This window comes from Eucyclogobius newberryi, unplaced genomic scaffold (genome assembly GCF_026437365.1).
Source record: "Eucyclogobius newberryi isolate DKJ021-1_F unplaced genomic scaffold, fEucNew1.0.hap1 SCAF_20, whole genome shotgun sequence".
NCBI lineage: Eukaryota > Metazoa > Chordata > Actinopteri > Gobiiformes > Gobiidae > Eucyclogobius > Eucyclogobius newberryi.
In genome coordinates, this window is record NW_027315835.1 from 17,025,557 (window position 1) to 17,047,365 (window position 21,809).

The window sequence follows — 21,809 nt, forward strand, 5'->3', positions numbered from 1 at the left end:
TTCTTGTATCGATTCTTAACACAACTGAAGAAATAGCTGTTACAGATTTGTAGAAAAATTCAAGCAGGAAGGATCACCTGAGATGGAGCATGTGTGACTGTAGCATCCTCTTTCTCCATCCACCACCTTGCACTGTTCATGTGCTCCACAACTATGAGAATGGCAAGTCATGTTACCGGAAATGCAATCACAAACTCTGCCACAGTCTTGGTCCAGTATTACGGTTTGTCCAGAATGATAGTAGCGCCCCTCAAAGCTGCAGCCGCACTCATGGAGAGGCACGCAGTCTGCACCGCTCAGAACAAAGCCTCCATCACAAATGCAGCTCTCAATGGGAGTGAGCTCACAGTCATGAGGAGACTCAGGGTTGACACAGGTAGCTGGACATGCCGTGCCCTGAGACTCAAAGTGGCTGTTAGGTGGACAGTGGATTTCTACAACAAAAAGATGAAATCAGCTGGATAATCGTTGTTTGTTATTTATTATCATTTAAATAGGTGGACGTTCACGTACCGCAGAAGCCGGCTGTTCTCCATCTTGGAAGTTGTACACCCTTTTCTTGACACTCACTGGCGTACACATTTAGGGCTAGACAGAGAATACGTTGTTGTCCTCCCTCCAAACACAGATCATACAGACAATCCTCCACATAGGCCGCTGGGGATAGCACACTGTGACAAGCTGCAAAAGGTCCAGAGGTGTCTTGAAGGATGCCGCAGTGATCAGTATTTCTGAATAAAGCCTCCTTATCTTCAGGACATTGACCACAGTCTAAACCTTCACATACAGCCTCACATTCAGGCTCATCGGCACTTGGCACTTGCCAGCTATTACCAAAGTCAAAAGCGCTAACAATTTGGCCTTCTGGTGTTTGAAAGTCATCATTGGAATCATTGTTAAAGTTCCCACAAAGACCACATGTGACTCCCTGGTAACTGTATGGCACTTTGATTTTCACATAATGATTTGCGTCATAAGAAACCACCAAACCAAAGGCAGTACTGACAACAACTGAAGGACCTGATGTGTAAACATGAACATCGCCATTGGCGAGGAAGAACGGGGTAGTTGTAAATACACCGTCGACCTGTAAAAGAAGACCAATAACATATGAGAACCTGATTCTGCTGCTGACTGTTAAATGTGTAAATGCAAACCTTAGCTTCACCACCATGCCCTTTGACAAGCTCAATGGTTTGATTGTACACAAATATTTTGACCAATCTTGTCCATGTGGCCTTGCTGCCCCGATGCTCATTGGAGCCTTCTACTCTGTAGTGGGGCAGATCTGAACCACACTGCTCGGACAGGACATAAGTGCAGGCGCCCTGGAAGTGGTGCCGCTTTCCGTCAAATGTTGTGTAATGAGGATCACCGCTAATGGTGCAGATACCCTTCTGGACAGACTGGCAGGTAAAGTGCAAATCATTAAGAGGATTACAGACTTGGGAATGGGCACAGGCTCCATTGACACACGACAGGCCAGATGTGGTGCAGGTGCACTTGTTTGTGCAGGTACTGTCAGTCCAAAAGGACACACCCAGCTGGATGGACACACCTGTAAAATGTGTATAACATTATTCCCTTTATTTCCTGCACTGAAGTTTTGAGTTGACGAAACAGTTCTTGTATCGATTCTTAACACAACTGAAGAAATAGCTGTTACAGATTTGTAGAAAAATTCAAGCAGGAAGGATCACCTGAGATGGAGCATGTGTGACTGTAGCATCCTCTTTCTCCATCCACCACCTTGCACTGTTCATGTGCTCCACAACTATGAGAATGGCAAGTCATGTTACCGGAAATGCAATCACAAACTCTGCCACAGTCTTGGTCCAGTATTACGGTTTGTCCAGAATGATAGTAGCGCCCCTCAAAGCTGCAGCCGCACTCATGGAGAGGCACGCAGTCTGCACCGCTCAGAACAAAGCCTTCATCACAAATGCAGCTCTCAATGGGAGTGAGCTCACAGTCATGAGGAGACTCAGGGTTGACACAGGTAGCTGGACATGCCGTGCCCTGAGACTCAAAGTGGCTGTTAGGTGGACAGTGGATTTCTACAACAAAAAGATGAAATCAGCTGGATAATCGTTGTTTGTTATTTATTATCATTTAAATAGGTGGACGTTCACGTACCGCAGAAGCCGGCTGTTCTCCATCTTGGAAGTTGTACACCCTTTTCTTGACACTCACTGGCGTACACATTTAGGGCTTGACAGAGAATACGTTGTTGCCCTCCCTCCAAACACAGATCATACAGACAATCCTCCACATAGGCCGCTGGGGATAGCACACTGTGACAAGCTGCAAAAGGTCCAGAGGTGTCTTGAAGGATGCCGCAGTGATCAGTATTTCTGAATAAAGCCTCCTTATCTTCAGGACATTGACCACAGTCTAAACCTTCACATACAGCCTCACATTCAGGCTCATCGGCACTTGGCACTTGCCAGCTATTACCAAAGTCAAAAGCGCTAACAATTTGGCCTTCTGGTGTTTGAAAGTCATCATTGGAATCATTGTTAAAGTTCCCACAAAGACCACATGTGGCTCCCTGGTAACTGTATGGCACTTTGATTTTCACATAATGATTTGCGTCATAAGAAACCACCAAACCAAAGGCAGTACTGACAACAACTGAAGGACCTGATGTGTAAACATGAACATCGCCATTGGCGAGGAAGAACGGGGTAGTTGTAAATACACCGTCGACCTGTAAAAGAAGACCAATAACATATGAGAACCTGATTCTGCTGCTGACTGTTAAATGTGTAAATGCAAACCTTAGCTTCACCACCATGCCCTTTGACAAGCTCAATGGTTTGATTGTACACAAATATTTTGACCAATCTTGTCCATGCGGCCTTGCTGCCCCGATGCTCATTGGAGCCTTCTACTCTGTAGTGGGGCAGATCTGAACCACACTGCTCGGACAGGACATAAGTGCAGGCGCCCTGGAAGTGGTGCCGCTTTCCGTCAAACGTTGTATAATGAGGATCACCGCTAATGGTGCAGATACCCTTCTGGACAGACTGGCAGGTAAAGTGCAAATCATTAAGAGGATTACAGACTTGGGAATGGGCACAGGCTCCATTGACACACGACAGGCCAGATGTGGTGCAGGTGCACTTGTTTGTGCAGGTTCTGTCAGTCCAAAAGGACACACCCAGCTGGATGGACACACCTGTAAAATGTGTATAACATTATTCCCTTTATTTCCTGCACTGAAGTTTTGAGTTGACGAAACAGTTCTTGTATCGATTCTTAACACAACTGAAGAAATAGCTGTTACAGATTTGTAGAAAAATTCAAGCAGGAAGGATCACCTGAGATGGAGCATGTGTGACTGTAGCATCCTCTTTCTCCATCCACCACCTTGCACTGTTCATGTGCTCCACAACTATGAGAATGGCAAGTCATGTTACCGGAAATGCAATCACAAACTCTGCCACAGTCTTGGTCCAGTATTACGGTTTGTCCAGAATGATAGTAGCGCCCCTCAAAGCTGCAGCCGCACTCATGGAGAGGCACGCAGTCTGCACCGCTCAGAACAAAGCCTTCATCACAAATGCAGCTCTCAATGGGAGTGAGCTCACAGTCATGAGGAGACTCAGGGTTGACACAGGTAGCTGGACATGCCGTGCCCTGAGACTCAAAGTGGCTGTTAGGTGGACAGTGGATTTCTACAACAAAAAGATGAAATCAGCTGGATAATCGTTGTTTGTTATTTATTATCATTTAAATAGGTGGACGTTCACGTACCGCAGAAGCCGGCTGTTCTCCATCTTGGAAGTTGTACACCCTTTTCTTGACACTCACTGGCGTACACATTTAGGGCTAGACAGAGAATACGTTGTTGTCCTCCCTCCAAACACAGATCATACAGACAATCCTCCACATAGGCCGCTGGGGATAGCACACTGTGACAAGCTGCAAAAGGTCCAGAGGTGTCTTGAAGGATGCCGCAGTGATCAGTATTTCTGAATAAAGCCTCCTTATCTTCAGGACATTGACCACAGTCTAAACCTTCACATACAGCCTCACATTCAGGCTCATCGGCACTTGGCACTTGCCAGCTATTACCAAAGTCAAAAGCGCTAACAATTTGGCCTTCTGGTGTTTGAAAGTCATCATTGGAATCATTGTTAAAGTTCCCACAAAGACCACATGTGGCTCCCTGGTAACTGTATGGCACTTTGATTTTCACATAATGATATGCGTCATAAGAAACCACCAAACCAAAGGCAGTACTGACAACAACTGAAGGACCTGATGTGTAAACATGAACATCGCCATTGGCGAGGAAGAACGGGGTAGTTGTAAATACACCGTCGACCTGTAAAAGAAGACCAATAACATATGAGAACCTGATTCTGCTGCTGACTGTTAAATGTGTAAATGCAAACCTTAGCTTCACCACCATGCCCTTTGACAAGCTCAATGGTTTGATTGTACACAAATATTTTGACCAATCTTGTCCATGCGGCCTTGCTGCCCCGATGCTCATTGGAGCCTTCTACTCTGTAGTGGGGCAGATCTGAACCACACTGCTCGGACAGGACATAAGTGCAGGCGCCCTGGAAGTGGTGCCGCTTTCCGTCAAACGTTGTGTAATGAGGATCACCGCTAATGGTGCAGATACCCTTCTGGACAGACTGGCAGGTAAAGTGCAAATCATTAAGAGGATTACAGACTTGGGAATGGGCACAGGCTCCATTGACACACGACAGGCCAGATGTGGTGCAGGTGCACTTGTTTGTGCAGGTTCTGTCAGTCCAAAAGGACACACCCAGCTGGATGGACACACCTGTAAAATGTGTATAACATTATTCCCTTTATTTCCTGCACTGAAGTTTTGAGTTGACGAAACAGTTCTTGTATCGATTCTTAACACAACTGAAGAAATAGCTGTTACAGATTTGTAGAAAAATTCAAGCAGGAAGGATCACCTGAGATGGAGCATGTGTGACTGTAGCATCCTCTTTCTCCATCCACCACCTTGCACTGTTCATGTGCTCCACAACTATGAGAATGGCAAGTCATGTTACCGGAAATGCAATCACAAACTCTGCCACAGTCTTGGTCCAGTATTACGGTTTGTCCAGAATGATAGTAGCGCCCCTCAAAGCTGCAGCCGCACTCATGGAGAGGCACGCAGTCTGCACCGCTCAGAACAAAGCCTCCATCACAAATGCAGCTCTCAATGGGAGTGAGCTCACAGTCATGAGGAGACTCAGGGTTGACACAGGTAGCTGGACATGCCGTGCCCTGAGACTCAAAGTGGCTGTTAGGTGGACAGTGGATTTCTACAACAAAAAGATGAAATCAGCTGGATAATCGTTGTTTGTTATTTATTATCATTTAAATAGGTGGACGTTCACGTACCGCAGAAGCCGGCTGTTCTCCATCTTGGAAGTTGTACACCCTTTTCTTGACACTCACTGGCGTACACATTTAGGGCTAGACAGAGAATACGTTGTTGCCCTCCCTCCAAACACAGATCATACAGACAATCCTCCACATAGGCCGCTGGGGATAGCACACTGTGACAAGCTGCAAAAGGTCCAGAGGTGTCTTGAAGGATGCCGCAGTGATCAGTATTTCTGAATAAAGCCTCCTTATCTTCAGGACATTGACCACAGTCTAAACCTTCACATACAGCCTCACATTCAGGCTCATCGGCACTTGGCACTTGCCAGCTATTACCAAAGTCAAAAGCGCTAACAATTTGGCCTTCTGGTGTTTGAAAGTCATCATTGGAATCATTGTTAAAGTTCCCACAAAGACCACATGTGGCTCCCTGGTAACTGTATGGCACTTTGATTTTCACATAATGATATGCGTCATAAGAAACCACCAAACCAAAGGCAGTACTGACAACAACTGAAGGACCTGATGTGTAAACATGAACATCGCCATTGGCGAGGAAGAACGGGGTAGTTGTAAATACACCGTCGACCTGTAAAAGAAGACCAATAACATATGAGAACCTGATTCTGCTGCTGACTGTTAAATGTGTAAATGCAAACCTTAGCTTCACCACCATGCCCTTTGACAAGCTCAATGGTTTGATTGTACACAAATATTTTGACCAATCTTGTCCATGTGGCCTTGCTGCCCCGATGCTCATTGGAGCCTTCTACTCTGTAGTGGGGCAGATCTGAACCACACTGCTCGGACAGGACATAAGTGCAGGCGCCCTGGAAGTGGTGCCGCTTTCCGTCAAACGTTGTATAATGAGGATCACCGCTAATGGTGCAGATACCCTTCTGGACAGACTGGCAGGTAAAGTGCAAATCATTAAGAGGATTACAGACTTGGGAAAAGGCACAGGATTCATTGTCACATGACAAGTCTGATCCGTCATAGTTGCACTTCGTTGTACAGGTACTGTCCGTCCAAAACACGTCAGGGTAAGCTGAAGAAGAGGGAAAGGAAACATTAAGCCCTAAATCCAGTTCCGAGCATTTTTTGACCCCAGTGGCCAAATATGGCTTTAATCATTCTCAAGTTAAGATATTAGTTTTTATTTATTTTTTATGTCCTAGCATCTAACTTGCGTCTGCACTTGTGTCCTTAATAGAGATAAAATCAAATTAATGAATAAATAGATTCAATAGTCTATTTCACCATTAAAGGACATATGATTAGAAGAATTATCGCAGTCCAGTCCCCCGCAACTTCCCTGGATTTTAATACGGCCCTGGGAGGAAAAATAATTGCCCACTCCTGCCTGTAGCTAATAGCTAAAATATTCAAACATTATATTTTAATCGTACATTAATTAGGTCAAATTATATCTTTATATAAATTTTCTGCCTCTTTTCTGGCATTGTTTGAAATGCCTTTAAATTTCCTTCACAAGAAAATACAGAATCCCAATCCGTGTGATTTAGTTTGTGTGTTTTGTTTACAAAAACAAGGGCAAAATAAAATGGGCTGAGGTAACTAGTTTTTTTATTTCAATCCGTCTTGGATGAAACTCAACTGCAAGTTTAAACTGTACATCAACAAAGCTCTATTTATTTTTTAAATTACCGGGTTCAATGATCTTTCCTCTTTCTCCTTTGTCTATTCGAAAAGCCCAACATCCTGGTACATTGACATTGCTGTTCATGCGTAAGGTGGAGTCCGACCCAGTTGCTTTTGGCGAAAATGATCCAGGAATTGAGAAATATTCAGTGGAGTCCACTGTGTCATAACCTGCCTGGTAACAGACAGCACACAGATGGTTTAAATATTTAGTTTCTCTCCAGTAATGTGAAGTAAAGTGAACCTTACCTGTACTTTATTATTTGTAGGGTATGTTGTTTCATAGTTCATAAGCAAAAAAGACAATTCTCCATCACTGATTATTACAACTTGTATAGTTGAGCCCTAAAAAAAATCAATTGTGAGATTCACTTCAGTTTTACTTACTATGGACTAAAACAATACAATACCTACATCTCCAACATTCGGATAGTAGGCCACCCTATCCCATGTTGCAACAAATACCCAGCTGGCAACAAAGTTGTATATTGGAAAGTATTTGTTTATGTCTCTAGTAGCTTGTTGAAGGACCGGGCCCCAGGTATTTTGGTTGAAAAGGACGTTTCCAATTTTTCTGTTGTCCAAATCTGTCCAGAATGGAGCTATTATGTCTTTGGGTCCATGCATTGGAAACCTCAGTGGAATATATCTTCCCCATGGTCTTTCAAAAGTCAGATGTCCGTTTTGGTTGACCTGCAAAAAATGTCCATTTCATTGTGCAGTTTCAATATTTAATGTTAGTTGCTTCATAGTGTTTTTTAAATAACATTGTTTTTATTAAATGAATGTCTCATACATAGAGTTGACATTTTTGTCGTCCAAAATAGATAAAACATTGTTGTAGGGATATTAAAGGAGAACTTCCATCATCGGAGGGAGGGGATACAGTGCCATTAATTGGATAGAGCGAAACTGGAGAAAAAAAGTGAAAACAAATTATTTACTGATGACCTTTAATTACCAACAACCAATCAGAAATTATTACATTAAGTGTAAACTTTAAGGCTTGTAACAAATCTGATTCAACCAGTAATTTTATTTAATATCATTTTTGTATTGGTTAGAATCATGGTGTTTCAATGATTAAAATAAAATGTTTTCCCCCTCAATTGATTTTATTACACAAAAAACAATTTGAATTTGAATTGCCATGTAAAATAAAAATGGCCAGATTTATTTTTCTCAAGTCTTAAATCTTAATCCTTAACTCAAAATCACTCGCTTTTACTGTGACAGAAGATTGACTGTAGAAAAAAACAAGTACTTACCTTTACCCTGAGCTGTAGCTATGCCTGTAAATTCCAAATGAAAAGAAAGTTTGCATATTGCGTCTAATATTGTTTAACACATTTAAAATTGCGCTGCATAGTTAAGTACTCACCTAACAATCCCAGGATAAAGACAGGCCATAGAGCGCACAGTCGCATTTTTGCAAGAAATGCGGGATATGTATAGCACAGCAAGCATGAATAACATCCACACTGTATGAAACAAGTCTTAAGCAGATATGAAAAAATATATTCATCCAGTAAATGCTCTTCTATCCACCGAGTGAATCCTATTATATGGCATGTTCCCACACCTAGGACACAGCTCTTCCTGAAACACGAAACTGGAAGAATAAGCATTATCTACCATCTCATCTACAGCTATTGTAGCCTTTCCTCACAAATAATAATAAAAGACCTAGTATCCAATTTAGTGTGAAAAAATATTAGTACAAAAGGGCATTTTGTGCCCGTGTCATTTTCAACATGAAAAATAGTTGATGTAGCAATTAATTTGGAGGTAAAAGACATTTAACAGCTGCTTCTGGGCAAATCTGTCTTTACCCAAAATATCTGGAAAGGTTCATGTTGATGACAAGAAATTCAGAAAAAGGTGTCTGATTTAGGTCAATGCAGTGTCATTTTTCAGACCCAATCCCAAAGGAAACCTCCTAATACTTCATTTTTATCTGTTTTTGATATACCGGGTAAGTGGGCCATATACCTCAAAGTACAACTGGCTCAATAAAAACAAAGTCAATTGCTTTTAAATACAAAATATCTGTGGTTTATTCTTTTAGGAACAAAAAGGGCAACAACTAAGTGTCTTTTCATAATGAGCATTATCTACAGGAAAGAAACATCGACAATTCTTTCTATAAATCACCATTTTCCACCAAACAATAACTTTCAAATGTATTTCATGTTGTTTGCCTGCGTTTCCAATATCCCATTCTGTTTACTATGAACATTAAAACGTGTTCATTAATGATCAGAGTTCCCCCCAGTCTTCATGTCTGTAAAGAAAACATTTGAACGGTTGAAAATACTTTTTTTTCTAACACAAAATCTCTTGTGTCTGTACAAATCTATATGGGAAAAATATAAATGAAACATCTGAAAGGAAAACTGAATGAAAAACAAAGTTGCCATGACTTTGAATACAAATGTCACGTTTTTACATCAATTGACATCTCGGACATTCCTTTCTCTCAGGGATTAAGAAGACAAATCCATACATAAAATACACGTCTTGAACAGTGACGTCCACTTGTGTGTTGCCCTTTCCTTTGTCCCCTTGTTTACTATAATTTATTTGAACAGTTTATAAAGTTATGTAGTTTAATGCAGAGAATATACAGATTAAACACAGACTTGTTGATATTGTTGTTGAAATCTTAAAGGGAACTTGTTATTGGTCATTTAACTGGTCTTCAGTCCAAAACGCTGTGCTTGAGTATTTGTACTTGTCTGCTGGTAGGGGTTGATAATGAGTGACCTGTGACCTTAGTGCAATGTTTCCCAACTTTCTTTGGGAAAATTAATTTAATGATTTTGTCTCTCTTCGTCTGGTCAATTATAGCCCTTGGTTGTCTTCAGCGGGGGCTTCAAGTTCTGTGAAACAAACAGACTCTCTTCTCTTTTTTCCTCTGTAATTCAACACTCAACGCCCAAATTAACATATTCTTATCACACATAAATGGAAGGAAAAAAGCCTTGTCGGGAAATAAGACTTGATTACTCCACGCTTGACGGTGGAGGGCAGCTGAAAATCCCAACAGTTGGCCCCCATTGAAATTGATGTGCCCAGTTCATCCTTCTTAACAGATTCCAAATCCAACTAAGAAGTAGCACTGGATGTCACAGGATTTTAGATTGAGCCTTTAAACGTGTAAAAAAGCACAATGTCAGACCTCACAAAGCAACAGCTGAGGAGTGAAGGGAAGGGCTGTCGTGTCCTTTGGTAAACCACAAACATCCACAAGCCCAACTGTTCCTTTCCTCCATCTTCTCCTCGTCCGTTTCCCCGTGTCCTCGGAGGAGACTAGAGCAGAATCGGACGGGACAGAAGGGGAGTTCAATGACAGCCTGTAGGTAGTGTGGTAGGCAAAGGCGGGCGCAGAGGCTATCCCTGTGGGTCGGAGTGGGGTCTGTGTATTTCTGTATATATGTGTGGTTGTCACAGTCTGAGTGCGGGGCTGTTACGACTGTTTGAGCCGCTTTCGAGGGGGTCCCAGAAAGGGGCACTGAGCCGAGGCTAGTGAGCGGTAAGCTTCGGCCACAAGATGAGGATGAGACGCAACCATGGACTTCCAACCTGCCGTCTCCATTACCTCGGCAGCATGGCTGAAAAGAAAAGCATGGATTTCAGTTGAGGTTTTTATCTGAAAACACATCGGAATTTGAACCATAAGTCAGGAACATGGCCCGTTATCATCTGACAATCTGATATGGGACCATGACCCAGAAGCAACCACCTGGAATAGGCTCATGTAGTTGTTTCCGTATGGTTTACATCAGTATCAGCCCACTTTAGGCTTTATTGTCACATTGCCAGCATAATGTACTCTTGCAAACACTGCCGATTCATTTGCAGTCCACAACAGTGATAAATGTCCAATCATGTGGCATTTTAGACAGAAATCAAAATCAAAACTCCAAACAAAACAAACATGACAGAGCCATCGGCCGTACTTTTCTGTTTTAGGAGAAATAGTTTCAAAAACTTGCCCAAAATGGTATTTGTACATTTGTGGATGAGAACGAGGACTGTGCTTTTCTGAACACTGGATTTAACACAATTTAGATTTTTCTACTTCTTCCGCTGTGAAGAATGTTTTCGACATCCTAGATTGATTTATGTGAAGGACTCAATTCAAAGTGAGACACAGGACAATCTGGCCAGATTAGCTTTATGGAGCTCAACAGTCCTTTTTTTCACAGCCTGTTGGGGTTCTAGAAGTAAATATCAAATACAATGAGTTTAAAGAGTGTCGAGTGTTGTAAAGGACTCTATAAATAAAAGGTAGGTAGGTTGGTTGGCAGGTAGGTAGGTAGGTTAGGTAGGTAGGTTGGTTGATTGAAGGCACAGTGGAGGCTATTCAGCTGTGGTAACTAATGGTAACTAGTATGGTTGTTTTCAATCAAAAAACTCAATTTCATACTCAAATGTTTTAATAAGTTAGTGGTTTATAAAGTTTCAGAAACAGATTTTCTATTAAATTATAGGGGTTGCAGTGTTTATTTACCACACAGCGGATTAGCCCTGAGCAGGCACTGTTGAGCTCCTGACAGTCAAATGTCTGGAATAGTGTCAGGCAATTGTTTTCCCATGATTCTTAACAAATGTTATTGTGCCTGATTGAACAAAAACTGGTTTCCCCATCAGTAACTTTACCATTCATTAGTATCTAATAAAAGTATTCTCTCATTTATCTGGATTTACAAGACACTGCATATAATAAAAGGACGTTTTTGAAGTTTACGAATGGCAAATGGCAATTTTGATTCGGATTTTTGTTGTGACAGAGAGCGCACATCTGTCTGAAAACAACAGCGCTGATATTTCTGCAGTCCTTACTAGTTGATGAAGTCGACAGCTTGTGTTTTGAGCTGGTCAGCGCTGTGCAGGTCGGCCAGGATCAGGATTTCTGCAGCGTTATCCACCGAGAGACTGGTGCACAGAGCATCCTCACACATCACCTTCAGTCTCTCCAGAGCGTACTGAACATAAAGACAAAATATTCTTTAGCACTTTTTAATAGCCATTTTATAATACAATATACATCTGTAGTGAGAAATGTCTTATGTGTTATTTGCATAGAAATTAGTAATTTAGAGAAATGTACAGAAGGAAGTAGTATAAAAACACAAAATCACAATGTCCAAACAAAGATGCACGTTGCCAACGTAGGAAGGTTATGCAAGATTGTATTGAGATGTAACCTTATCAGCAGCTGCGAGTAAATCGTCCGCCATCTTGTCCAAGTTTGGAGCCTTGTCTGTGTAAATGAAGCACATCATCTCTTTGAAGACATCTGGCTCAACATCATTGATCTCCACACGGTTCTAAAAGATACAAAAAGATACGATACTTAATCCCACCCTTTGAAATTGAAGTATTTATTATGAAAAATAAAAAATAAATAAAAAAGAAGCATTTTTGTCCACACACTCAAAACAATCAAACAAGACACAAGAAAGAAATGTCTTGGTCAACATTCATACACAAGTACCTTCTTGCTCTCTTCCATCTCGTGTTCAAACATTGCACTGAATACCGGTGAGCGCGCTGAAAAACACATTATGTCATTTTAGCTCAGAAGTAGGCGAGGCAAGTGCACAATTCCTACACAAGGATTTTTCAAAGTGCTTCACACAACAGGAAAAAAATTTTAAAATCAGAAAACGTAAAGGCTGTAGAATGAATCATTTTGAAATATAAGACTGTTTGTATGAATACATTAGCAAGAGATAAGAACGTAGCATGTTGGCTCGAGAACAAGTCTTTGTTCTTGCCATGGTTTCTTATTATTATTCTTATTCTTGCATGGTCATTTTGCCACAACTCGGGCATTTTTGACCCCCTGAACATTGATGAATGTCACACATGGGGACAAAGACGCGATCGGCTCGGCCCGAACTCCAATAAAATGGAGGTTGCGAGAACGCCCGTCGCAACAGTGCCGACTAGTTCAAAAAAGAAAAAACATGAAACTCTTAATCTTTGACCTCGGCACATGAGACTTGGAACAGTGATAGAGCTACCTTTGACCTCTGACATTTGACCTTTGACGAGTAAAACGCACCTGGCAGCATCGCTCTATGATAAACAGGAAGTCAGCCATGTTGAATCAAAGTGGCGCCACCACGTTTGGCTTTTTTTCTTCTTCAAAATAGTACTTGTCCTAGGTTTTTTGTCCGATCGAGCTCAAAACAACACCTTTTGCATCTAGAGACATTGAAATGTAATAAATATTCAAAAGAATGTTGATATTCTTTACGGTCTCTGCGTAACACGCCCTCAAAAAGGCTTAATTTCCTGTTTTTTCGAGGACAAGTCACACCTATTGGAAATGATCTACGGAACTCATATTTCACTCAATAATGAGTTTTTATGGTCTGAGTGGAAATAAATACCCATGTAACAAATTTACTCTATAGCTACCCATTATGTGAAAAACTCAACATTGTCTCATTTGTTTGAAACTTTGAAAATGGTTTATATTCTCCTCGAGACGCCATGAAAAAAAATGCATTGCAGATATTGTGTATTTTTACTATTGGCCAGCAGGGGCGCAATGAAAGCCTTCACTTCATCTTCCTCTTTTATTTTGATGGAACATTTCTTCTCGTGCCGTGGTCTTAGCGTTAGCGTTAGCATCAGCAATTGCGGCGGGTCTCTGTTGCTAGGTGACGGAGGTACAGGGAGGAGGGGGTTTAAAGAATGAAGTCTAAAGAATAAAGTCTAAGAGAATGCAGTGTCGGGGCAATCGCGATCAAAACACGGTCGCACAGGAAGGTGGTTGCACGGGTGGCGAGAGCCATCATCGCCGCTACAGCAGCTTTAATTACAACTGTTTCTGTTCTGTAGGTACTCATTAATATGCACGGTCCCAGATAATATGAATTTTCATAGCCAATTTTTTAGACAATAGAAAGTTTCCAACTCAAATATAATGTCTTTTAACTGTAGTTTAGACCGTTTAAAATGTGCAATGTGAACTGAATCTGCATATTTTATAACCACTTTGAGACTTTACATTTTGCATATGGAGTGTGTTGTACTCATGTCCGTACCTGCCAAAATGGCTTTGTGGGCCTGAAACTCCTGTCCAGCCACACACAGGGAGCAATCTGTGAAGCGCGAGTTCTCCCACAGGCCCCCCAGCTCGTCTGCTAACCGGCAGTCAGGCACCTTCACCATGTTCATTGTGTTCTGGCCCGATATGTTGACAGAGTCCTGCACCACACTTACCTGGAAATAGACAATAAGAAATGATTAAAATTGTATTTCAACAAGACACTGCCTTACTGGTCAGTACTGTTTGAAATTGTTGGAGCTGGAAAAACAATCTCACAACCAACACTGAGGGTGCAACATGGCAGCAACTAGGAATGGCTGATTCATCGGCTCCAGTACCGGTATCAGTTGCCCAGGTCTGTATGTGTCCATCACAGTTTCCCAGTTTGTCCTCAGTGCCCACAGGGCATCAGATAATTAATTAATGAAGTATATTTGTGATCTTTACTTCAACTTAAGATAGGTCTATGGTCCTTGATGTAGATTTTAAAATGTAAATATTAGTGTCGGAAAAAATCAGTTATCGGGCACAAAACCAATCCATTTGTAAAATATTGGTATCGTTCTCAAAATAACCAAATAAATCCATATCAGAACCTTTGTATCAACAACTACAACAACTACCTTTTCAGAAAATAAACTAATAAATATTTAAATGTAATGAACTCTGAAATTGCATAGTTAACAATTGTACCTCACAGAAAAGAGTCAGTTTGTCATCTGGTAAAAGCCCATTGGCCTCATCGAGCAGAAAGTCTCTTCGGATGAACTTCTTAAAACCCCAGTCTTTTCCTTGGACAAAGCGATACGCCCTCTGGCTTTCTGCAAGAGAAAAATACAACCTGTGTAAATTAAATACTTGATAACATTGAGTTTCCTGTCGTTGTAGTGGTGTGTGACTTGCCCATAGCTTTGGTCTCCTCTCCTTTAGCATTTAAAATGGAAAACTTGAACTTAGCGCGGACCTCAGCCTTGGGACAGCTGACCAGCAGCAGATAGAGAGAAAGGTAGTCTTTACTCTCCTCATCCAGGCCTTTTGGATTCACACGCAAACACCTGATGGAGAACAGATAATTATATTTGTGTCAGTTATTTCATCAATTATGGTTTTATGGCTAACAAATTTTAAGAGGAAAAACACAAACTAAAATCTGCCTTGGCAACGTACCATTTCAGCTTGTCATTAGCCCCAGAGGAGAAGGTAGAGCTTTTGATGACCTCGCCCATCTCCTCGCGACAGAAGCTGAAGTTGTTAATGGTCCACATGTATGAGAACTTCACAACTTTGATCTGGATTGGCAAAATCACACAATTTGAATAGTGTTTTCATGTGTTGCACGAGGGAGAGTATTGTTTTATAAAACAAAAGAAAACTCTCTCATTTTGAACCTCATAATACATTTACCCTTGAACTCACTATAGTATAACAAAAATCTGTATATTAATAGTACACTAGAATGCTGTCATTTTACCTGTGTGTAACACCAGCTCTCAGCCACAGGCCCGCTGGACATTTCCGCAGGGGGAGGGGGACTCGGGACTCTTGACATTGCCAGCTTGACAGGTGTCCAGAGCAACAAAGTTAGATAGAAAAACTGCCGCTCCACTCAGTGCTCCGCCTCAAGATTCATCTGCATCATTACATGAAATGGAAGCAGCTTGCCCCCTAGAATAAAAGCCACAGTGCAAGTATATCAGTAAACAGGGAACTTAATCAGACAATTAAAATGTGTTTTTCTAGAAGCAGAGGGTATTTTTTCTGATGCGGGTATATAGAATATCGATGGTTCTAAAGGAGACAAGACGGCGATATGTTTACAATAGCTGTAGCCAAAATCATCTTTGAAAAGGTTAAAGAGCCACCCTCAAGTATTTCATGCCCTAATATTAGTGTATGATATAAGTGAAATGTATAGTACTATCCTAAAGTGATATACAATTTACTATACCAACTGTAGAAATCGGTGAAAGCTTTTGTATTAAGGTACAATGATACAGTTAATGCAAGAAACTTTTTGATACTAAACTTAAACTATAATCATGCGACTACCGCTTCCTCAAACACAAAGGTCACATTACATACACATACACAGATCTGCCAAGAGGAACAGAGCCTATTCAACTAAAATGAGTTTTATGATGCTAAACCACAACTATTTTTTCTTTAAGAGAAAGACTTCAATGGAGTGAGAAAATGGAAATACTAATTTGTAAAGGTTAGAGAGAAACTGAACAAGACTTGTACATGAAAATGATGAGACAAAAGGAAAATGTACATTTACTACAGGATTCAAAAGAAGGCTGATAAAATTATCAATTAATCATAAGATTAATCTGATTCATCATCAGATCTATTGTAATCACTACACTGCAGACATTACTCTTTATTAATGTTATAGATCAAGTTGCTTTGGGTGGGACTAAAAATCTCAAATCAATTAATTGCTACATCAAATGATTTAAACTCAACTGTGTCACAATAACTAAAATGACCATCCAAGATAAAACATATGAAATATGAGTCCAAACTGGGGAAACTAAAAAAGCCAAAAGACATTCGAAATAAAGCCATTCTGGAGGGAGCAATCATCTAATGAATAGGAAGAGAATGTATGGGACAAGTTATATTTTGTATAAACAATGGGCTCAACAATCTGAACACATTAAACACCCCAAACATTAAGCAATAGCCCTTTTTTTCGTGGGATGAACGGGATAATCTGCCATGTTGAAAACCAAACAAAACAACGTACAAATGCATGGTTAAAATAATGTGCATCATGTTCAGAGATTTTGTTCAAGAGCCAATTACAACAGGTGCAAATGAGAGATGCAGACAACGTAAATAAATCTAAATACCTGCACATTTTCACAGACGAAATGTATTTGAAATATTCATTGTGATCATGGGTTCCATTTCTATATAGTATAAAATGTTATGCAATTTCATGTTCAAATCTCTCTAGCTCGGAACCAGCTTGTCAACTAGCACTAATACCTAGCACAAAACCCAACAAAAAGGGCGAAAAAAACACGCAGAAATCACGGTATTCTACAGGACATATGACTGATTATACTGTTATTTAAAGCCCTTTATGTTTATATAAGGTTGATTAATACGGATAAGCGAAAGTCTCACCTTATTGTTCTGAAAATACTAATCCGGGATTTTGTGTTGTTGTTAGCCGTGTGCTAGCGTTAGCATGCTGTGGGCATAAAGAGCTGGTCCAGAAGCGTTTGAAGCGCCACCTGCTGCTCCGGAGGAAGGCCGCCTCACGGGTCAATGTGCTCAAATCTTGCTAGCTACTGTAATAGTTCAAGAAAATAAAGCTGGCACATTATGCTGTAAAATCTGATTTAATTAACTATTTAATTAGATTTTACACTTTATTTTCACTGATGAAGTTAAGTTATAATGGAAACGAATAATAAAAAAAAACTGGCTTGTTGCTTTAGTAAAGGTAGATATTCGCAGGAAAGAAAAATAAAAAACCTACAGGCATCTAATTTACATATTTTTGCATACAAGAGTCAATACTAATTTCTAGTGGTTTTTTCGGCTATGTGTACGTTCATTTGGAAGATATAAGTTACAGTACAATACAAGAGTAATAGTAGTTTTATTCAAAGTGTAATTATCTGTACAAGTATATACACATACAAATAAAACAGTACAATATGAAGTACAAATCTTGATATGAAAACATTTATCTTTTTTTAGGTAAAACTACATTTCCACTTGTTGCAATTGGAATCAAAAGCTTGCGCTGATCCATGCGAAGGTGTTTTTCAATGAGGACTTCCACTGGCACCTTATCGTTAACATGGCCCTGTCTAAAAACACATTGTGATTATAAAGCATAATTAACTAGTCCCAAAGGAACTAAATAGTGTCACACTTACCTTCTCAGTAAAAGTTCACAATCTGCAGCACTTATTGTGGACCTCCTTGCATGTAGAGCATATGCCTCCAAGTCTTTTGCAAGACGGGCAAAATATTTGTCCATTCTGTCAAAATAAATTACACATCCTTGTGTTACAAAGATGTGCATACATCTGTAGTGAATTATTCAACTGGTAAAAACTCAAAATGGACTTACACATCTTTTAGAACAGGATAGACATCTGCAGAGACTTTTGTTTTGGCAAAATGTTTAAACACTTGCATAAGGTAGCTTTTGGGAAGACCAGGATCACTCTTTGGTGTTCTAGGTTTCCTCTGGGCTTTTTGTTTAGATTTTGGACCTGGACCTGCGTCACTGAAAACATTGAAAAAGGAAGTAGTTAAACATGACAGTGTTTTTTCTTTTTTTGTCTAAACAAACCAAAAAATACCTGGGTTGAATATTCTTAGGTGCAAAAGGTGAAGCTTGTGCATCAAAATGAACGAAATTCCTCTTTTGCTTGACAAATGCAGGGGTCTTACCAGGGAAGTCTGTAAGGGATTTTTTTTTTTTTTTAACATGTTCTCATATTGCTTAATAAAGAGAGTTAAACATATTATCCTCATTACCATCCTCTTCCTCATCTTCCCCCTCCTCCACAGATTCCTCTTCCGATTGTTCTACCTGTTCATCTTCTGGTGGACCACTTTCTTGAAGTGTGTTTTCCTTATTTTCACTGGTATCAGTTTCAATGTTAGCACCATCTTCTTGGATTGAGGGTTCATCACAATATTCTGTATAAAAAAAACAGCAAACAGAGAAACCTTTTTAATAGTGAAATGCATACTTTCTGAGGAAATGATTTGTGTATGCCCTTACCGGGTTTAGTATTGTCTGGAAAATCACCATCAGTATTTTGGATGGGCATAATCAATTCTTCCTCTGCACACACAGCTCTTTGAGTGATATGCTCTGTATTTCCATCTTCCTCTTGTGAGTCTGCCTCCACCACTTTGTCACACTCTGAATCCCCTGTAGCATCGTCTACCTCATCTTTACCTTCCTCAGCATCAGTCATGTCCGCTTCCATCTGCTCCAACACCTCTTCACCACCCTCCTCCTCCTCAACTTCATCACCTCCCTTCTCTGGAGTTTCATCCTTTTCCTCCTCCTCTATCACTTCCTTTTCATCCACCACCTCTTCATCCTCCTTCACCACCTCTTCATCCTCCTCCACCTCTTCATCCTCCTCCTCCACCTCTTCATCTCCCTCTTCCTCCTGTAGCTCTTCTTCATCCATGCCCTCAACCTCGCCTTCATCCTCATTCATTTGAGAATCAGTTCCTTCTTTCTCAAGTGTTTGGCTCAAAGGAGCCTTCTGGTGACTTTGCTGTTCGGTTGAATGTTCCTCCTTTTTGTCATCGTCATCATGGTCTCCCTGATTTGGAGTTTGAATGTCTGCTTCGACCCTGCTTTCAGAATAAATCACTGGTCCAGAATTGTCTTCCGTTAGAGAATTGGCCTTCTCAGGGTTGTAATCATCTACATTTCCTTCCGGATTAACTACATCAAAAGTCTGGTTTGCTATACTTTTATCCTGTTCAAATTGGCATGGTGCAGCATCTTCTGTAGCATTGTCAATGGGAGTTGATAGGCTTCTCTCTTGGGCTTCTGTCATAGTATTTTCTTCTGTTGGAAATGAATACTGCATCTCATTAACAACCAGCTGCTCTCTCAAGTCTCTCTGAATCTGGGATGCCATGACTGTGGGCTTATCTTGAGTTGCAAGTGTTGAATAATTTGACCCAATGCCATCAGTTTGAGAATAGAGCGCAGTGTTAAAGTTCACAATATCTGTAGTAATATCAGGTTCACTGATTTTGCTTAGGCCCAAAGTAAAGCCTTCAGAATATGTGGTTTCGCTATGGACTTGTCCAGGCGCTGACATACTCATGCCTAAAAAGGTAGAATATAAATAAACATAAGTCAGTGTCGATGAAACAAAAACAAAACAAATGTGTAGGAATATCTCCCACTAACCGCCTTATTAAGAATGAATTAAATCAAAATATAGGAAATAAGATACCAACCATGGTCGTTTCCCATTTCCCTCTTATCTACAGCAGCTCCAAAGTCTTCTTCAGAGACTTTTCTGCGGTTTACTCCTTTTCTCTGTAGAGCTTTCCTCTCCGTACGAGCATCAATAAAAGGGGTTTTAAGACTGAGGGATGTGGAGCTTCAACAAAATAAGCAGCAGATTTTACATGCACTACTTTATCCTGAAATGACTTTTGCAATTAGTTTTAAAAAGGTAAGATGTTAATTACCTTGACAAAGATAATGAAGAGTGATCATCTAATGATGCTGCTTCTTCTTCTTCTTCTTCTTCTGCTAAATATGTAGTAAAATAATGTATTGGAAAGGTTTGTTTGATTGCAAGCTGCATATACATAGTCACTCCGAAGTTGTTCTTACCATGTGCTCCTTTGAGGCGCTTTTCAAAAGCAGTAACATTTAGACTACGATGGGGCCGCTTCCGATTGAGCCTCTTTATTGTAGTTTCAACATTTCCAATAGTTAAATCAGAAAGCTCCAGTCCTGAGAGCTCAATACTGAGGATGAAGAGCAGACATTTAATTTCAAATGAGCCAGACTTGTGCAATCAATTTAACAAGATTATTGAGCAAAATATTGATTACATTACAAACGCATCACACACCTTGGGCGTCTGCTTTGTAGACTGCAGTCTGGCGTTGGTTGCTGTGGTTGCTGTTCCTGTGACTCCACATGCTCATTAACCACAGGAGATTTAACAGGTTCTGTAAACAAATTATATTTTAGATATGATAGTAATTTCCCCCCGTGTTTGACAGTCATGGCATGTTCATACCTGTAAGCAGGATGTTCTTGAATATCTGCCTTGGTGTATCACCATCATCAAAGATCATGGAGGCAGGACCTGGAGTCTGTTTTAGCACAGTGGATGCAGTTCTTCTTTTACTGGGGAGTGTCTTAATGGAAATACTCTACAGACAAAAACAAATGAATATCCTTGTTTGCCAAGACCCGTAAGTTCAGACTTCTGTACCAACCTCACGTATTTTATGTCTCAGACTTCGCCTGAGCATCGCCTGAGGAGTGAGAGCACCAGAGTCATGTTTGTTGAGTCTCCCGCTGCGCCTGGGCGCACTGCTCACGCCTGCAGCACTGAACACACGTACACGTACACACACACGTAATACACCATTAGATCATGCCACGTCAAACGAAAGAATGGTACAGATAAATTAGCTCGCGTTATACAAAACTAGTTTAGATTCAAGGCGGCTCAGTTCTGGCCTGCCGTTGTGTTTTGAAGCGTTATGAGCCCAACATGATGATACCTGCGAGTCAGAGGAGTCCTGGGGGTCTCCACGTTCAGGATGTGTTTTAATAAGACCCGAGCTGACAAATCTTCAGTTGAATCCATTTAGACGTTAACCTCGGTCAGCAAATCACCCACAAGAAAAAACACAAACTACGAAACACAATAAAAGACCGCCGTTTACCTAAAATAATTAAGTTAAACAAGCGGCCGTCGATTGCATCCCAAATCAGCTGGATTTTCTATTTAGAAGCTAATCCTTGTCCCGCGTTATTTTCAAGTTTTGTGTAGAAACCACGCGATGCTTCATCTCGTTCGTTGAAATCATCGTGAAGACACTCACTTGGGCAACATCGCCACCTGTTGACTGTTGGCCTGTACTGCAAACACTGAACCATTGGAACCGTAGATCTGTATCATGGATCTTTATTTCACAATAAAATAGGTGGCGGTCACATGAA

General features: G+C 40.7%; 3 protein-coding genes across 5 annotated transcripts; all 3 read right to left on the reverse strand.

Moving 5' to 3' along the window:
* Positions 1 to 59: 59 nt before the first annotated feature.
* Positions 60 to 8,456, reverse strand: LOC140368754 (IgGFc-binding protein-like). The gene is made up of 19 exons (XM_072455814.1): positions 8,411 to 8,456; positions 8,298 to 8,321; positions 7,826 to 7,941; positions 7,444 to 7,722; positions 7,273 to 7,374; positions 7,036 to 7,228; positions 6,027 to 6,415; positions 5,383 to 5,956; positions 4,947 to 5,303; positions 4,404 to 4,804; positions 3,760 to 4,333; positions 3,324 to 3,680; positions 2,844 to 3,067; positions 2,137 to 2,800; positions 1,750 to 2,057; positions 1,158 to 1,406; positions 514 to 1,087; positions 294 to 434; positions 60 to 151 (listed from the first exon to the last, which is right to left on the reverse strand). The coding sequence occupies exons 1-19, from the start codon at positions 8,454 to 8,456 to the stop codon at positions 60 to 62; spliced, it is 5,664 nt and encodes a 1,887-aa protein (XP_072311915.1).
* Positions 8,457 to 9,061: 605 nt separating this feature from the next.
* Positions 9,062 to 17,323, reverse strand: spop (speckle type BTB/POZ protein). 2 transcript variants are annotated; one of them, XM_072456025.1, is made up of 10 exons: positions 17,240 to 17,323; positions 15,573 to 15,766; positions 15,269 to 15,390; positions 15,005 to 15,156; positions 14,795 to 14,922; positions 14,097 to 14,274; positions 12,533 to 12,588; positions 12,243 to 12,365; positions 11,878 to 12,020; positions 9,062 to 10,643 (listed from the first exon to the last, which is right to left on the reverse strand). In XM_072456025.1, exons 2-10 carry the CDS (start codon positions 15,648 to 15,650, stop codon positions 10,499 to 10,501), a joined length of 1,125 nt encoding a protein of 374 aa, XP_072312126.1. In that variant the 5' UTR covers positions 15,651 to 15,766; positions 17,240 to 17,323; the 3' UTR covers positions 9,062 to 10,498. The 2 variants fall into 2 exon arrangements, with proteins under 2 accessions (XP_072312126.1, XP_072312127.1); XM_072456026.1 differs by having other exon boundaries at positions 14,795 to 14,918; positions 15,001 to 15,156.
* A 395-nt stretch (positions 17,324 to 17,718) lies between these two features.
* On the reverse strand, positions 17,719 to 21,576 carry cenpt (centromere protein T). 2 transcript variants are annotated; one of them, XM_072455806.1, is made up of 13 exons: positions 21,368 to 21,576; positions 21,077 to 21,191; positions 20,875 to 21,010; positions 20,704 to 20,803; positions 20,460 to 20,596; positions 20,312 to 20,363; positions 20,075 to 20,220; positions 18,864 to 19,940; positions 18,614 to 18,778; positions 18,436 to 18,535; positions 18,201 to 18,359; positions 18,004 to 18,108; positions 17,719 to 17,934 (listed from the first exon to the last, which is right to left on the reverse strand). In XM_072455806.1, the coding sequence occupies exons 1-13, from the start codon at positions 21,451 to 21,453 to the stop codon at positions 17,808 to 17,810; spliced, it is 2,505 nt and encodes an 834-aa protein (XP_072311907.1). In that variant the 5' UTR covers positions 21,454 to 21,576; the 3' UTR covers positions 17,719 to 17,807. The 2 variants fall into 2 exon arrangements, with proteins under 2 accessions (XP_072311907.1, XP_072311906.1); XM_072455805.1 differs by having other exon boundaries at positions 20,312 to 20,369.
* Between the last annotated feature and the right edge of the window lie 233 nt (positions 21,577 to 21,809).

Bases quoted from the DNA above. Each gene is read 5' to 3' on its own strand.
- cenpt (XM_072455805.1), bottom strand. From the start codon at position 21,453: ATGGATTCAACTGAAGATTTGTCAGCTCGGGTCTTATTAAAACACATC. The intron at 20,221-20,311 runs GTAATTAACATC...ATTTTGTTGAAG, and splicing joins TCTTCATTATCTTTGTCAAG to CTCCACATCCCTCAGTCTTA. The intron at 18,360-18,435 runs GTATTTTTTGGT...CAATGTTTTCAG, and splicing joins CCTAAGAATATTCAACCCAG to TGACGCAGGTCCAGGTCCAA.
- LOC140368754 (XM_072455814.1), bottom strand. From the start codon at position 8,456: ATGCGACTGTGCGCTCTATGGCCTGTCTTTATCCTGGGATTGTTAG. The intron at 7,375-7,443 runs GTAGGTATTGTA...GATTTTTTTTAG, and splicing joins ACTATCCGAATGTTGGAGAT to GGCTCAACTATACAAGTTGT. The intron at 4,805-4,946 runs GTGATCCTTCCT...CACATTTTACAG, and splicing joins TCACACATGCTCCATCTCAG to GTGTGTCCATCCAGCTGGGT.
- spop (XM_072456025.1), bottom strand. From the start codon at position 15,650: ATGTCAAGAGTCCCGAGTCCCCCTCCCCCTGCGGAAATGTCCAGCGGG. The intron at 15,157-15,268 runs GTACGTTGCCAA...GTTCTCCATCAG, and splicing joins GCTAATGACAAGCTGAAATG to GTGTTTGCGTGTGAATCCAA. The intron at 12,021-12,242 runs GTTACATCTCAA...CTTTATGTTCAG, and splicing joins TACTCGCAGCTGCTGATAAG to TACGCTCTGGAGAGACTGAA.